The sequence below is a fragment of the Mastomys coucha genome, unplaced genomic scaffold, assembly GCF_008632895.1.
Source record: "Mastomys coucha isolate ucsf_1 unplaced genomic scaffold, UCSF_Mcou_1 pScaffold3, whole genome shotgun sequence".
Classification (NCBI taxonomy): domain Eukaryota; kingdom Metazoa; phylum Chordata; class Mammalia; order Rodentia; family Muridae; genus Mastomys; species Mastomys coucha.
The window spans coordinates 7,409,694-7,425,546 of NW_022196909.1; the positions used below are offsets into that span (position 1 = coordinate 7,409,694).

General features: G+C 44.2%; 1 protein-coding gene across 10 annotated transcripts in view; it reads left to right on the plus strand.

Annotated features, from left to right (window-relative positions):
• Window positions 1–15,853, plus strand: part of Ak9 (adenylate kinase 9) — a 137,443-nt gene that overhangs the window by 12,328 nt on the left and 109,262 nt on the right. For 9 of the 10 annotated variants that reach the window (XR_004112534.1, XM_031348417.1, XM_031348419.1 and 6 more), the window contains 4 exons: window positions 1,500–1,612; window positions 5,897–6,082; window positions 11,307–11,435; window positions 13,097–13,171. Coding sequence is in view for 9 of the 10 variants with exons in the window: in XM_031348417.1 (XP_031204277.1) it covers window positions 1,500–1,612; window positions 5,897–6,082; window positions 11,307–11,435; window positions 13,097–13,171 (503 nt within the window). In the remaining variant the exon portion in view is untranslated. Of the gene's footprint in view, window positions 1–1,499; window positions 1,613–5,896; window positions 6,083–10,963; window positions 11,037–11,306; window positions 11,436–13,096; window positions 13,172–15,853 lie in introns of those variants that run through there. The other variant, XM_031348421.1, reaches the window with a different exon arrangement.

Below are 15,853 nucleotides of genomic sequence, written 5' to 3' on the forward strand. Positions count from 1 at the left end.
TTGTTCGTCCTAAGGGGCTGCAAACCCTTCAGCTCCTTGGGTCCTTTCTCTAACTCCTTCATTGGGGAGCCTGGCCCTGTGAAGGTTCCATGCCCCAGTGTAGGGGAATGCCATGGCCAGGAAGTGGGAGAGGGTGGGGTGGTGAGCAGGAGGAGGGGGGAGGAAACAGGGGATTGTTTTAGTTTTGGGGGTTTTTTATTTTATTTTTTTCTTATTTTATTTTCTTTTTCTTTTTTCTTTTGGAGGGGAATCTGGGAAAGGAGATATTGTAAATAAAGAAAACATCTAATAAGAATAAAATAAAATAAAGTATGGTACAGTAAAAAACAAAACAAACAAACTATATCAAAGCAAATTGAGAATATAGCCCCAGATGGTATCATTTGTCCTTGAAGTAATTATCTCACTGTATACACTTCTTACAAAAATTTTTTTGTTAAATTCTAAAAGTTGAAACATAGTTTACAATTGTCCCTTAAAGCGGGAGGGGGATAAAAGTAGCAGAGAAATATATTGAAGTCTCTGGTGGTTTGAACAGGTATGGCCCCCATAGACGCCTGAATGCCTGAACTCTAAGCCAGCCCCAGTGAAATATTTTCCCACATAAGAGTTACCATGGTCATGGTGTCTCTTCACACAATAAAACCCTCACTCAGACAAAGCCCTTAATTTCTAGCTGAGGAATTGAGATTTATTTCATTAATAAGAGAAATGTTTCTTGGGCAATGAAGTGACATGATTTAAAAATGTATGAAGGAAATCAATATGACAACGGTACCCAAGACACATTTAATGAGAAGACTTAGGCTTCTGCGTGGGATGCAAGCCAATAGAGAGTCTAAGGCCAAATCTCACGTGTTGCGATCGTTACACTAGACATGGTACCTGGCTGTTTCAGCACTCTATAGTTTATATAGGTAGCATATGCATGTGTTCTACTTTGTTATTTGGTACTAATTTAAGGATGGAAATAATAGGTCACATAAAAGGTTGTAGGACTGTTTCTAACCTGAGTTAAAAGAAATATTATCATGCAGTTTCTTTCCATAACTGTCTCATCTAAAATAAACTTAGATTTTTAAAGACTTTTGAACATGTATTACTATGGGTAGGGAGGAGCACACATATACGTACGGAAGTTGGAGGAAAACTTGAGGGAGCTGGTTCTCTCCCCTTAGTAAATGAATCCTGGGGAACTGAGCTTGGGTCATTGGTCTTGTGACAAACACCCTTGCCTGCTGAGCCATCATCCCTGACTTAGAATTTTTAAAGATGTTTCCTCTTAGCTTGATGATTTTTTTATCAGAAAACATTATTCATAGTTACACTTCATATAGTAATAACTATTAACTAACTTAAAATTTGTGACATAATTTTCTGAATCACTTACTCATTAGTAGCTATATGGTACTTTATAAAGTATTTTTATAAAATAACTATAATAAAGCTGTGCCCTCACATAATGATAATATTACAAATTGTTAACTTATATTTTACAGGCTACATCATCACTGAAATGCCATCACTCTCACAAGATAACATGACCTCTTTGAAGCAAATAGAATTTGTTAAAAATTTAGAATTGCAACCTGATATCATAATCAATATTAAGGTAAAGATATTAATTCCTTCCTGGGACAGCAACTCTTTGCTTTTCAGAGAATTTAAGTTCAAGGAATGCTTTCAGGCTTAAAAAATATATTTGTTTTATTTTTAATAATGTTTCATGGGAGCTTATACATGTGGGTGCAGACGCTTAGGTGTCGGAGTTCAAGAGCTACCTCAGAAGCCACAGGAACACCAGACTCAGTCAGACAGGGAGAGTTTATTGAGCATCCACCTCAAGACTCATGGACCAGCCGACCAGGACCATGGTCCAGACTTCGAAACTGAATCTTAACAATGAGTTAAGAGCCTACAGGATTTAATACTAGTCTTGGGGCTGAAGAGATGGCTCAGTGGTTAGGAGCACTGGCTGCTCTTCCAGAGGACCCAAGTTCAATTCCCAGCACCCACATGGCAGTTATTGTCTGTAACTCCAGCTCCAGGAGATCCAACACCGTCACACAGACATACCTGCATGCAAAACACTGTTGCATATAAAATAAAAACAAAAACATTGTTTAAAAAAAAAATTGATCAAACTCGAGAATGTCCCACATAAGAACATTTGTTAACAGAGGAAGAAGGTAATTAGCTAAAACCAAATATAACGTCCAAGGACGGAAATTAAAATTTGGTGGAAAGAGAGGACACAGGCCGAAAGGACAAATATTTACCAAGTTAGAGTACTGAACTTGGCTCTAATGTTCCTGGTTAATCTCTTGCTGTGATAAAATATGCTGGCAAAGGCCAGCCTAGAGAGAACGCGTTTATTTTACAGTTCTAGATACCGGCTTCACTGGCTAGCTTTTATTTTCAGCTTTGCACAAAGCAGAGTCATGGGGAAGTGGAAGCAGGGCCCTCAGTTGAGGAATTTACTCTGCTCAGCTTGGCCTGTGAGCTTGTCTGTGTGGGGCATCCTAACAACAAATGCAGGGAGGGCCCCGCCCACAATGGGTAGCACCATCACTTAGCCAGTGGTCCTGGTCTCTGTAAACAAGCTGGCTGAGCAGCGTCAGAAAGCAGGCCATGTGCAGGCTTCCTCCTTCCTCCATGGTTTCTGCTCCAGGCTCCTCCTGCCCCGCCCTGTTGGACTGTTGCCAGGGAATGTAAGTCAAGTCTTTTCTTCCCCGAGTTAGGTTTGCTTGTGATGTTTATCAAAGCAACAGAAAATAAACCAGGACATGGTCCAGGAAAGTCAAGGCAGCAGGAACTGAAAATATCTAGACATCACATTTACCGTCCAGAGCAGAGAAAAACAAATGCATGCGTGCCTACTGCTCAGCTAACTTCCTGCTCTCTTCTTAAGGCCAGGACCCAAAGCTGAGAGCAGTGGGGAGGAGGAAAAGAGGAGCAGATGAAATTACTTACAGGCCGGGTCATCCCATTCTCATATCAATTAAAGCACACAAGACTGTCCTCCACAGACATGCCCACAGGCCAGTCAGATCTAGGCAGTCCCTAGGTGAGACTTTTCCTGGGTAATTCTAGCTTGCGCCAATTTGACAATTAAAATTAACCACATAGGTTTAATGTCCTGAAGCAGCAGAATGGGTAACTATGATTAGATATTGGTCAAGAGACAAACCACTCCTCAGGAAGAATGAGTCTCCCAGTTACAATAGAAGAGAAGTCTTGTACAGAAATCAGAGTAGGAGAAGGCCACCTACAGTGAACGAAGTCTGCTACTCAACCCCTTTTTAAAATGGGACAGTGAGTCTCAGCTTTCACTGGGCAGCCAAAGTGCAGAGAGCCCCCTGTCATACAACCCCGTGTAACGTGAGCATCTCAGTATTTGGGGGTGAATTGGATAAAAAGCCTGTCATTTCTATAGCCTAGAAGTGTCTGGCTTGGGACCCATGCATGAGTCTCAAAGCATTCACAAGTCTCCTTAGATTATATGTAAAAATTTGCATGTATGTGCATTTTTTTCTGAGGTAAAAGTGTACGGCCTTTGTGATATACTTGAAAGGGGTTTTGCTAAGAGAACACTTGTGGCCAGTAGGCAACTAGAGCAGGTTCTCAGAGCAAAAGATGGCAGTGCCCTGACACTTACTCAAAAGGAATTCTTGAGCTAAGAACCAGAAACCGTGGAGTAGCACCCAGCTGTTAGGTTGCTGGTCTTCCCGGAACTGCTGATGCTTCTAAACCTTGAGGACCCCGGTCTGAGGCACGTCACAGGCCCCTGTCTAACTTAATGGTTGAGTTGTGTGTGTGTGTGTGTGTGTGTGTGTGTGTGTGTGTGCATTAGTTAAAAGCCCTTTGTTGAAAACACAGGAAGTTCACATGAAAATCTACCTCACTAAGCACACGTGCATATACCCCATCTCCACCTAGAGATGCCATGACAAAGTTCAAAATTGAACAAGACAGTATCTACAGTTCCTTGCTTCTTTTATTTCTCTGAGTGTGGTTGTCATCAGAATCACAGATGCCAGAACAAAAATAAAAACAAGACGGCTTCCAACTCAGTCCTCCTGCCTCAGTGCTGGGATTGCAGGTGTCTCCTCGCCCGCCTGGCTACTGACAATGTGTGGCTTGGAAGTGGCTAAGCCACTGTGATCTTAGTAAATGTTAAGTAGCTCAGAAATCTGTATCGAGCTCTCCTCCAGATGAGTCATGTTTCTACTGCTCGAGTGTCACCATCGTAAAACATCGTCTAGGTTTTCTTTAGATTTTAAAGTGTTGTATTCATCTGTGGGTGAGTGTCAGCACACACCCTGTGGTGGTGGTTGTACCTGCTCTCAGATCCTCCCATCCCCCGGAGGAGAGCTGGGATCACCAATGTGTACTTCCGTATCCAGTGCTGAAGGCTTCAAGCAATTGAACTCAGAAAGCTTTAACCCACTGAACAATTCCCCATTCCCTCATCCAGATGTTTGGTTTGTTTGTTTGTTTTTGTTTTTGTTTTGTTTTTGTTTTATCCCACAGAACACTCAGAACGGCAGAGTTTACAGTCTCATGGGGTCACTAGTGTATAAGGCACACAGAGAGCTTAGGGGCGAATGAGAAGGCCACCGCGTGCCATCGTCATAGGAGATGGTGCCGGCTTCAACCATAATGCCAGGTTCCCTTTAGCCAGCCTTGAGAGCTGAGTAAGCTCTCCGTTTGCAGAATTTAAAGGCTCCATTTCTGAACTCCATGAAATATTTTGTCCATAAAGTGATAATAAATGTGGCAAATATTTATCAATATTTTGGTAGGAGATACATGGATTTCTCCTGAATTTTCCTCCTTCTCAGTCTCTCTAAGCTAAAATAATAAAGTCTCCCTGGAGCTTTACAGATTGAACTGGTTTTCTGTTCTTTTTTTTTTTTATTATTCCCTTCACTGTTCTGCTAGCCCCTCTTTCTTCCACTTAAAATGTCTGATAATCTCACGTGTATTAATTTCAGACAAACAAAACTGTTGACCCAGCAGGCAAATTGTGTACTGGAATTTGGCCTGTACTGGACTTGGATACAAAATACCATCACAGTATTACATTTGCTCAAGTTTAAAGAAAAAAAAATTGAACTTATCTAGTGGATAAGATGAAACAGGAAATAAAAACTTAAGGCAAAGCCAAAGTTTATTCAAAGAGTGAAGTGAAGCCCGAAGTGCAAGAGAAATCATGCTTAGAAAGGAGATGGAGGCGCTGGAGGGATGGCTCAGCAGTTAGAGCACTGGAGGGATGGCTCAGCAGTTAGAGCGCTGGAGGGATGGCTCAGCAGTTAGAGCGCTGGAGGGATGGCTCAGCAGTTAGAGCGCTGGAGGGATGGCTCAGCAGTTAGAGCGCTGGAGGGATGGCTCAGCAGTTAGAGCGCTGGAGGGATGGCTCAGCAGTTAGAGCGCTGGAGGGATGGCTCAGCAGTTAGGAGCAACAGCTGTTGTTCTAGACAACCTGGGTTCCATTCCCAGCCCCCATCTGGTAGCCCACAACCTCTGTAACTCTAGTTACAGGGGATCTGATGCCCTCTTCTGGCCTTCATGGGCAACCAGACACATATGTGGAGCATAGACATATATGTAGACAAAACATCCATAGGCATAACAAATAATAATAAATAAACTTTAAAAATAAACAAAGAGAAGTTACACTTTTCTAAGCAATTCTGAAAAATGGACAGACTTACAAAGCTTCGTGTGTGAGATCCTGTAAGAGACGGCACTGTAGGGTGAGAATTCTGAGGAGAAAAGCACGGTATCTGATTAAAGGGGTAATTATTCTGCTTCTCTCTCTCTAGTGTGGCTTAATGTGAGCCTGCCTTCCTAGGAAATCAAATGTCTTAAATGATTTAATAATGTTTCTTAGTGCAGTGACTACGATTTATGCCAAAGAATCTCTGGGCAGCGGCAGCACAGTATTACAGGCTATGTTTATACCAGAGACCAGTGGGACCCAGAAATAATTGAGAGTCGCAGGAAAAAGAAGAAGGACGTCCCCAAGGAAGGAAAATCTGAAGAGGAAGAAGAGGAAGAAGAACAAGAGGAGGAGGAGGTAATGGCGCAGCATGGTCATCACCATGTGACACCTTTACCCTCTAATTATGTGGTAGCAAGGGAAGCAGATGCCGGAGAAAATTAAGGTTCTTTTCATTTTTGTAGTCTGGAGGAAATAGCTAAAGATAACTTGTGTTTTCAGAACTATTCGAGTTTTTAAAATATATTCATTACACTTAGTGCAATTAATTACAAAGAACGATGGGTTTCTCTTGCCGTTTTCATGTGCGCACACGATGTTCTTTGACCACACTGACCCATGTGCCCTCACCCCAAGACACACACACACACACACACACACACACACTCAGACACACAGAGACACACACATACGCAATGTTTTCTTTTCTGTTTATTGATAGAAGACCACGTAGGCCAAATCCATAATTTGGCTATTGTGGATAGTACTGCAGCAATGGCAGTAGTGCTTGTCGTTGTCCAGTCATGCTGGACTGCGGGAAGCTCTTGCACACTGGCTTTGACTCCTTTGGCAGGAACCCACAAGTGGCTCCGCCGGGATCATGCAGTAATTCACATCCTCGTTTCCTGAGGAACTTTCATGTTGTTTTCTTTAGCAACTAGACTAATTTACATTTCCACCAACAATATCCAGAGGTTCCTTTTCATCTGCATCCCCGTCAGCAGTTTTGGTTAGTTTTCATCTCAGTGATAGCCTGTTGCGGAAAATATTAAAAATGGTCCTGCCAACTCTCCGCGGGGCCAGGCCACAGTCCTGCACTCCTGCAGCCACTGCCAGCTCTCTGGAGCTAGTCCCTGCAGCATCTGGCTCGCTTGTCCTGTGAGCCACTAGTTCCCTCTCTGCTATAATCCCCTGTAATTGGCAGTCTCACACTCCAGTAACCAAATAGATCAGCCACCCTCACAGTTTGATCATACAATACCCAGTAACCGGGTAAAATCAAGACTCTTAAGCTTATAGCTAATCAATTAGATTTATGTATCAACAGAATCACAATTTACAAGATGCCAATAAATAATTTCAGAGCCAATTGATAATGGCAAACCTTTAACCCAATTATTCTAACCTTTTGCTAATACCATGCAGGACTCCATTCTCCTTCCCTCTCCTCCTAAGACCTCTCTGTCTCTTCAACTCTTAGCTCTGCCCCCCTTTTCCCTGTCCAATCACAGGCCTCCCCTGCACTACTGCGATTGGACAGGGAAAATCCTGTGACAATAGCCCATCTGAGTCATGTGAGATGGAATCTCAGTGTGATTTTAATTCCCAATTCCATAGTCAGTAATGATACACATTTTTATGTATTTCCCCTTAAACACAGACTCTTTTCTCAGACAATATCTGAATATAGCTTCCCCTTCAACTCCTCCCAGCTCACCATTCCCCTTCCTCGACTCCTCCCAGCTCACCACCACCTCTTCTCCCATCTGGATCTAAATCTATGTACGTCTCTCACTGGAAAAGAGCAGGCTTCTAGGAGATAACAATCACACATAACAAAATAAAATATCATAAACAGAAACCATCATCATATTCAAGTGGTACAAGACAAGAAAACAGAAGAATAAAAAATCCCGGAGGAAGCACAAGAGTCAGAGATCTTGCTTACACGTTGGAGAATCCCACAGATGTACTCTACTGAAAACCGGGGTGTATATGCAGAGGCCCTGCTTGCAGGCCCCTGTTGGCCCTGTGACTGCTGCTCTAGTTCCTCTTGAGTTCATGTGAGCTTTGCTCAGAAGTTTAGAGGACCTTGCTCTCCTGGTGTCCTCTGACCCTCTGTCACCCCCACTGCAGGGTTTCCTGAGCTCTGAGGGGATGATTTGATAGAGACTTCCCATTTAAAACTGTTACCGGCTCCTCCCTCCCTCCCTCCTTCCCCTCCCTCCCTCCCTTCTTCCCCCCCCCCCTTCTCTGTGCCTGGCTGTGGGTCTCTCTCTGTATTTGTTCCCATCTGCTGCAGGAGGAGGCTCTCTGGTGGTGACTGACTAAGACTCTCCTCTATGAGTATAGCAGAATACCATTAGAGTCATTTTTCCTGTCAGTTTTGTAACACAGTAGTAGTTGGTTTTAATCCTAGGTCTTTGGACTCTCTAGTGTCCGGTCCTTGATTACCAAGCAATGTCAGCCTCCCAAGCAGGTGTGGGCTCCATCTCACGGAGTGGGCCTTAAGACAGATCAGATCTGTTGGTTACTCCCACAAGCTTGGGCCACAGTTGCCCTAGCATATTTAGGACAGACTGTAGATCAAAGATTGTGCTGTTGGCTAAGTGTTTACATTTCTCATTTGGTAGCCTGCTGAAAACCTTTCCATGTCATAGACACTAGAACATGGGGGTGAAGGTCCTGTGTAAGCATCAGCTCGACTTCTCCATGTTCAATGAGTTGTGTGGCTGTTGTCTTCAGCAATGAGGCTTTACTGTCAGCTTGTGGAGAACAACCAATTGTCATGACAACAGCCTGGGTTCTTTGAGACCCTTTGGCCAACAACTCAAATGGGTGAAACTCAGCCCTGGTACTGGAAGCTTTGCTTGGTAACAAGAGTTGGCAAGCAGGGGTTCTTCTCCCTCATTCTTTGGAAACTTCATTAGGATCACCTTCATGTACTATAGGAAGTTTCCACTGCACTGTCTCCATTACCGCCCCTCAGATGCTCTTCAACTCTTATCTGTCTCTCCCCTCCTTCCATCCCCCAATCCCATCTCCCCTCCCCTTTCTTACCTGTTCTTTCTGTTGTTCCCCTTCCCCACCATTCCATTCCACCCAAAAACTCTATTTCATCTCTCCCAGGAAGATTCCTGTGTCCTTCCTGCTCCCTTCCTCTATGCCTAACCTCTCTGGATCTACACATAGATTATAGCTTGGTTATCATTTATTTAATGGCTAATGTACACATATAAGCAAATACATACCATATTTATCTTTCTGGGTCTCTGTTACCTCACTAAAAATTATTTTTTTCCTAGTTCCATCCATTTGCCTGCAAATTTCTCTTTTTTAAGAGCTGTGTATTGCTCCCTTGTATAAACACACCACATTTTCTTTATCTAGTCTAGTTGAGGGACATCTAGGCTATTTCCAATTTCTGGCTATTATGAGCAGAGCAGCAAGGAACATAGCTGAGCAAGTGTCTGTGGTCGGATGGAGTGTCCTTTGGACGTACTGTGCCTTGAGTGGTCTAGCTGGGTCTTGAGGTGAATTCATTCCCAGCGTCCTGGGGAAACAACACCCTGATTTCTGTAGTGTTCCCACCAGCAGTGACACAGTGTCCACTTTGCTCCTCCTCATCTCCAGAAGGAGCTGCTGTTTGTTGTGGTTTTATCTTAGTCATTCTGATAGGTGTAAAATAGACTCTCAAATTCATTTTAATTAAATTTCCCTGGTGGCTAAGAACGTTGAATGTTTCTCAGCTGCTTGAGATTCCTCTATTGAGAATTCTCTGTTTCGATATCTACCCCATTTTTAAATTGGATTATTTGGTTCTTGATATCAAATTCCATGAGTTCTTTGTATATTTTGGATATTAGTTCTCTATCGGATATGGAGTTGGTAAAAATCTTTTCCCATTCTGTAGACTGCCACTTTGTCCAATTGACCATGTCCTTTGTCTTACAGAAACCTTTCAGTTTCTTGAGGTCCAATTTATTAATTGTAGATCTTAGTGCCTGCTCTGTCAGTGTTCTCTTCAGGAAGTCATCTCCTGTGACGAAGCACTCAAGTTTATTCATCACTTTCTCTTCTATTGGGTTCAGTGTATCTGGTTTTATGGTGAAGTCTTTGATCTACTTGGGTTTGAGTTTTGTTCAGGGTGCTAAGTATGTATCTATTTGCATTCTTCTACATGCAGATATCCAGTTTGACCAGCAGCATTGTTGAAGATGCTGTATTTCTGGCTTCTTAATAAAAACTCATGTTCATAGGTATATGGATTTATGTCTCAGTCTTCAGTTCCACTGATGAATGTGTCTTGTTTGTGCCTATACCATGCTGTTTTTATTATTATAGCTTTGAAGTGTAACTTGAGGTCAAGAATGGTGAGACCTCTTCAGTTCTTTTATTGTTCAGGATTGTTTTAATTATCCAGTTTGTGTGTGTGTGTGTGTGTGTGTGTGTGTGTGCGCGCGCACAGGTCTGGGAATAAAGCTAGACACCCCCCTCTCCCCCCGCCCCCCCCACACACCGCACAGGCATCAACTCAGAATAAGTCAGAGAACTTAATGTAAGATCCAGAACTTTGAAACTTCTAGAACAGGGGCTCCCAACCCCCCGAATGCTGTGACCCTCTAATACAGTTCCTCATGCTGTGGTGACTTCAACCATAAAATTATTTCATTTGCCTCTTCATAAACTGTAGTTTCCTTCCGTTGCGGGGAAATATTTAAAAAGAACCGGCATGTTCCCGCACATGTGCTGGCAACTCTCAGCCCGCTGGAGTCCCGCCGGCTCTGTCTCTACCTCCCAACTCTCTGGTGGGGCCGGAGCTCCCACATTCCTCTCACTGCCACTCAATGACTGTCCACCCCACTGTCAGCCACCACACCACCCATCAACCCTGTACAAACAAAACTCTTGAAGCTTATAATTAACCAATCAGATTTATGTCTCAATAAATTCTCAATTTACAAGATGCCAATACAATAACTTCAGAACCATTTGATAATGATAAAGGCTTTATCTAATAACCTTATCGAATTATTTTAACCTCATGATATCATAACTACCTGGGGCTGGTAAAAGCCACGCTAGTTCCGCCTCCATCTTGGTTTTCCTCCTCTCTCCCGGAGGCTCTCTGTCCCTGCAACTCTTAGCTCCTCCTCCCTTTTCCCTGTCCAATCACAGGCCTCCTGCTGCCCTAATGTAATTGGGCAGGGAAAATCCTGAAACACCCTCGGTTGTGAATCTTTCAGTGTGTCTCTGAGATGCAGGGTATTTGATTCCCAACCTGGGTGAGGGCACGGTCCACAGACTAAAGGTATTCAGAGACATCAGTTTCAAAAGAAATGACACCCTCTGCGGTCCTACCTATTAAGAACAACAGCAACCAATTAGCAAGTTCTCAAGTCGATCTAAAGTCCGGTTTCTGATGAAGACTCCCAGGGAGGCTCAATCTCTTATGAGCCTCAGTCTCCACTCTGCTTCCTGTTCTTGCTTCTCACCACAAGACGGCATTCTGGGGCAGCACTCATTAAGTAACCAGTTTCCTAAAGAGAGTGAAATTCTGGCTCTCCCTTCTGTCATTTAGGCATTTACGGCCGAAATGCAAGTGGTGACTGAAATTCTTCAACACCTCGTGCAGAGGCCTGAGGACTACCTGGAGAACATCCAAATCACCGTGAAGCTTTACAAGGAGCTGCTGCTCAGCGCTTTGGAGGTGAGGGCGTGGCGGAAGGGGGGCGGCACTTTCAAGGGTCTTTGATAAGAATCCTCACAAAAGGCTTTCAGCTCTTTCTTGTTCCTAAAGGTGTGCTTATTGAGAGAGAGAGAGACAGTGAGACAGACAGACAGACAGACAGACAGACAGACAGACAGACAGACAGAGACAGACAGAGACAGAGACAGACACAGAGAGAGACAGTGAGACAGACAGACAGACAGAGACAGACAGAGACAGAGACAGACACAGAGAGACAGAGAGAGACAGAGAGAGAGACAGACAGAGAGAGAGACAGACAGACACACACACACACACACATACACACACAAAGAGAGAGAAAGAGAGAGAGAGAGAGAATGTTACACATTCACAGGCACCATATGTATTCAGAAGCCTGTGGAGGCCAGAAGAGGGTATAGGATCCCTGAACTGGAGTTACAGCAGTTGTGGGCCACCTTGTGGGTGCTAGGCATTGAACTTTAATCCTCTACAAAAGCAATAGTGCTCTAACCACTGAGCACTCCCTCCACTCCACCCACCAAGACTCTTTCTCACAACCATGCTATTTCACTCCATCGAAGCACCTCCATGCTGGTCAAGATAAGGTAAATATGATTTCCAAAAGTTGCTAGGTTGTTTACAGAGATGGGAATATGAATGTGAGCCCCACCAACAAGACGAGAAGCTAAAACAGATGCTATTTTTCAACTCAGTCTGTCAGACTATAAAAGCCAAACAGGCAGGAAAGGATGCAGCCCTGCATGGCTTGTGAGCCTTCTGAACTACGTAGCCTTCTGGAAGAATCAACGCTAGTACCTGCTAACATTAAAATCTGCTTTTGAAAGTAGCTTATTTTCAGCCTATTATCAGCGTCTAAGGATATAGTGAAAGACGCTTAGAAGGTGGTGGTGAACACTTGTATGTGTAAAATATTTCTGTCAACAATGAGCATGAGGAATAACAGACCAGAAGGTGAAAGGCGTGTTTGCCTGCATTCCCTCAATGGCTGCCGTCAGTCCCATGACATTGGAAATAATTGAAGAAAAAGGGTTTTTAATTTTAAAGATAAGTAAAAAGGCTTTAAAACAATTAACAAGATATTATAATCTGCTTGATAGGAAAGGATTGTCGAATAAGTGTGTAGCCACAGCATGTGATCCCATAAAATGGTGTGGAGAGGATGGGATGTTCACATAATCTTGTAAAGAGACAGGGAAATACTGACTATAATGTTTACCGGGAAAGTAGGTGGAAGTTTCATATACATTATGATATCGAAAATGCAACAGCTTTTTTTTTTTTTGTGACATAGAAAATGGATAGGGATCAGTAGTAATAGTTTCCTTCCAGTGAACGGACTAAAGATGATTTTCTATGTATTCTTCTGTTCCGTAAATTTTGGCGTGTGGGTGTGGTGAGGCGTGGCGTGGGGCGTGGTGGGGCGTGGTATAGCTCAGCGACCAAGCCCACCACTGTGCAAGTCCCCAGCACCTCAAACACATGGCCCTAGTAGGCAGGCTACCTCTAGGAAGATCTGTTGAATGCTGCAAATGACCACACTGTAACCTGCATAAGATGCACGAGTTAGCTCTTAAGACTTCCTCACAGTACATTAAGATTCTCCCCTTGTATTCAACTTGCCTTTTGATTTTCTCCAGGAGGTAATGGCTGAGCATAACCCCCAGTATCTCATCGAGCTAGATGGGAATAAGCCACCAGAAGAGCTCTTCATGGTGAGTGTAGTGTCTGGCACAGACAGTTCTTACGGTTGAGAAATTCTGAAACGTTTCCGGGTTGGGCTTGCTTTATGAGGAGTTCTATTCCTAGTGTATTACCATGGATTTTGTTTCAACACTTTAAACTTCCATGTTGCATTTGTTCATCTCTTATGTTTAAGGCAAAACAACATTTAAATTTAAAAGTTCTCTATGGCTACAGTGCCTCCAAGAAAAACAAAAGCAAAAGGCTGATAGTAAGCACACGACAGGGTGCTGACATCTGCAGTTGTTACAAACAGAACGGATGCTACCTTATGCCCACTATGATGGCCAAAGTTTTTTGTTGTGAGTGAGATTCTAGGTCTAATACCTAGCGCCACAAATTAATTAATAGCACAAAACATAGTAACTCTTTTTTTTAAAACCCCATGCACATCTGGCATAATGATGGACTCTGGGGATGTATATGGAAAGGAAACGGGTGAATCCGTCAGTCCCCTCCCCTTATACAGCATCTGATCTATTGAGGAAAATAAATACACAAGTGGAGTTTGCATTACAGTCAAGAAGTATATGATTTTTCAGGAGCGTGTGGTAGAAGGGCAGCACCCAATGGTCATCTGGGTGGATTCCACTCAAGGATGAGTAAGAATCAGACCATAAAGGCTTGATGCAGGAGTGCGTGGAACACGTTCTCTGCTGAGGGCAGCGTCTGTACAAATACAAAGGATCGAGCGAGAACAGAGCAAGCTGCAGGGACAGAACTTAGGGCTGAGATGAGGATGAGGTAGGAAGGGGATAGTCCCAGAGTTCTAAAGAACTGGGCAGAGACGGGGTCAATTAAAGAATTCAGATCTCATCATGAGGGAACGGGCAGCCAGTGAAAGGTCTGAAGCCAGGAAGGAAAGAAAATATACTCAGACTGTGCAGAAGAGGGTAGTGTGAGGAATGCTTCAGAAAGTGTACCTGGTGGGACCCGGTCAGCAACTTAGCAAGGGAACAAAGGGGAAGAAGATAATGGCTTATCTCACGGGTAGCACAGGATCACAATGCCAGGGTGGGGCATCGCCAGACAAGGGACGAGCCCTCACATAGGACACATGTCTACAAGACCACAGAGCTCTCTCTCCTCTTTGCCGAAGCCAGTGGTCATTCTCCGTCTTCATCTACTTGAATCCAATAGCAACAGCTGCCACCACTGTTCATTCCTCTCTCCCGACCTCCTCATCCCTTGGCTCCTAGAGTCCCACCACATCGGCTTCATTGCTTCCCTCTGGACATTGCAAGATCTAAGGGTGGAGGGCAGTGGAGGTGGCTCTTCTTTGCCCCACCCCTCCTTCCGTCCACCTTAGGAGACTTCATCAGGGCTAACAACTTTGAATACCTTCCCAAAACTGCATGCCTTAAAGTCTTTGTACAGTTCTGGACCTTTCCCCCGAATCATATACCAGGACACTTAGCTCCCTCTGAACCATTCAGCGGCTGCATGTCCAGTTAGACAGCTACCCATATGAGCTGCTCTGCTCATATTAAAATGTGCAGGGCACCACTGCACAGTCACCACTGCCCACCCATGTGCTTCTTCCTGGGTTTTCCTCTTTCAGTGCCAACCCCACCCTTCTCTAAGGTCTTCACACCCACATCCACTCCATCAGCATGCACTGCAGACTCTTCACACCCACACCCACTCCATCAGCATGCACTGCAGACTCTTCACACCCACATCCACTCCATCAGCATGCACTGCAGACTCTTCACACCCACATCCACTCCATCAGCATGCACTGCGGACTTCTTCAAGGTGAGCTTGCTGAGATTTGGCCAGTGTTCTGGCCCCAGTACTGGCACTCCGGAACATTCCATTTGTTGAAACAAGTAACACGGAGAAGCTGAGCACTAAGGGTCTAACGTAGCATGTGCCACCTAAAAGGAACTAATTTAAGAGGTTGACAAGGAAACCAGATGAGGCTGAGCTGTGAGCACCAATCCAGGCTACCACAGGCTTCACTGCTTTGGGATGTCTCACTATCTCTCGTCACCCATTTTTGGTATTAGCTTGTTTTATTTTTACGATATCATCCCACATTGTACTTACATTAGTTTCCTAGAGTTCCCATGGGAAAGTCCCACAAATGAGGTGACTGGAAAGGACAGAAATTATTCTCTTACGGTTCTGGAAATTCAGATCATGGTCCCGGCAGGGTTGTTCTCCATGCAGATAGTCTGCCAGAGGGCCCATCCTCACCTCCTCTGGGTTTGGAGTCTTGCCATTTTATGGGCTGTAACAGCATAAACTCCAACAGCTGCCTTTGCCAACACTAGGCTCTTTTTCATCTACCTAAAGAGGCCTAGGACCAGAGGGCAGAGTGACATGGGTTGGAATCTGTCTTCTAAAAATATTTCAGAGACCTAACTTTAGACTGTGGATGTGGTCTTATTTGAACACGGGGTCTTTGAGAGTTCATTCCAGTTAAGGAGTACAGCCTCAGTGAGAGAGGTGGGAAGCAGCAGTGTGACAGGGTAGGGAGAGAGCACAGCCATGCACTGCAGTGTGACATCAGAGGGAGAGAGCACAGCCATGCACTGCAGCGTGACATCAGAGGGAGAGAGCACAGCCATGCACTGCAGTGTGACATCAGAGGGAGAGAGCACAGCCATGCACTGCAGTGTATTAGGAGAGGAGAGACTATAGCCATG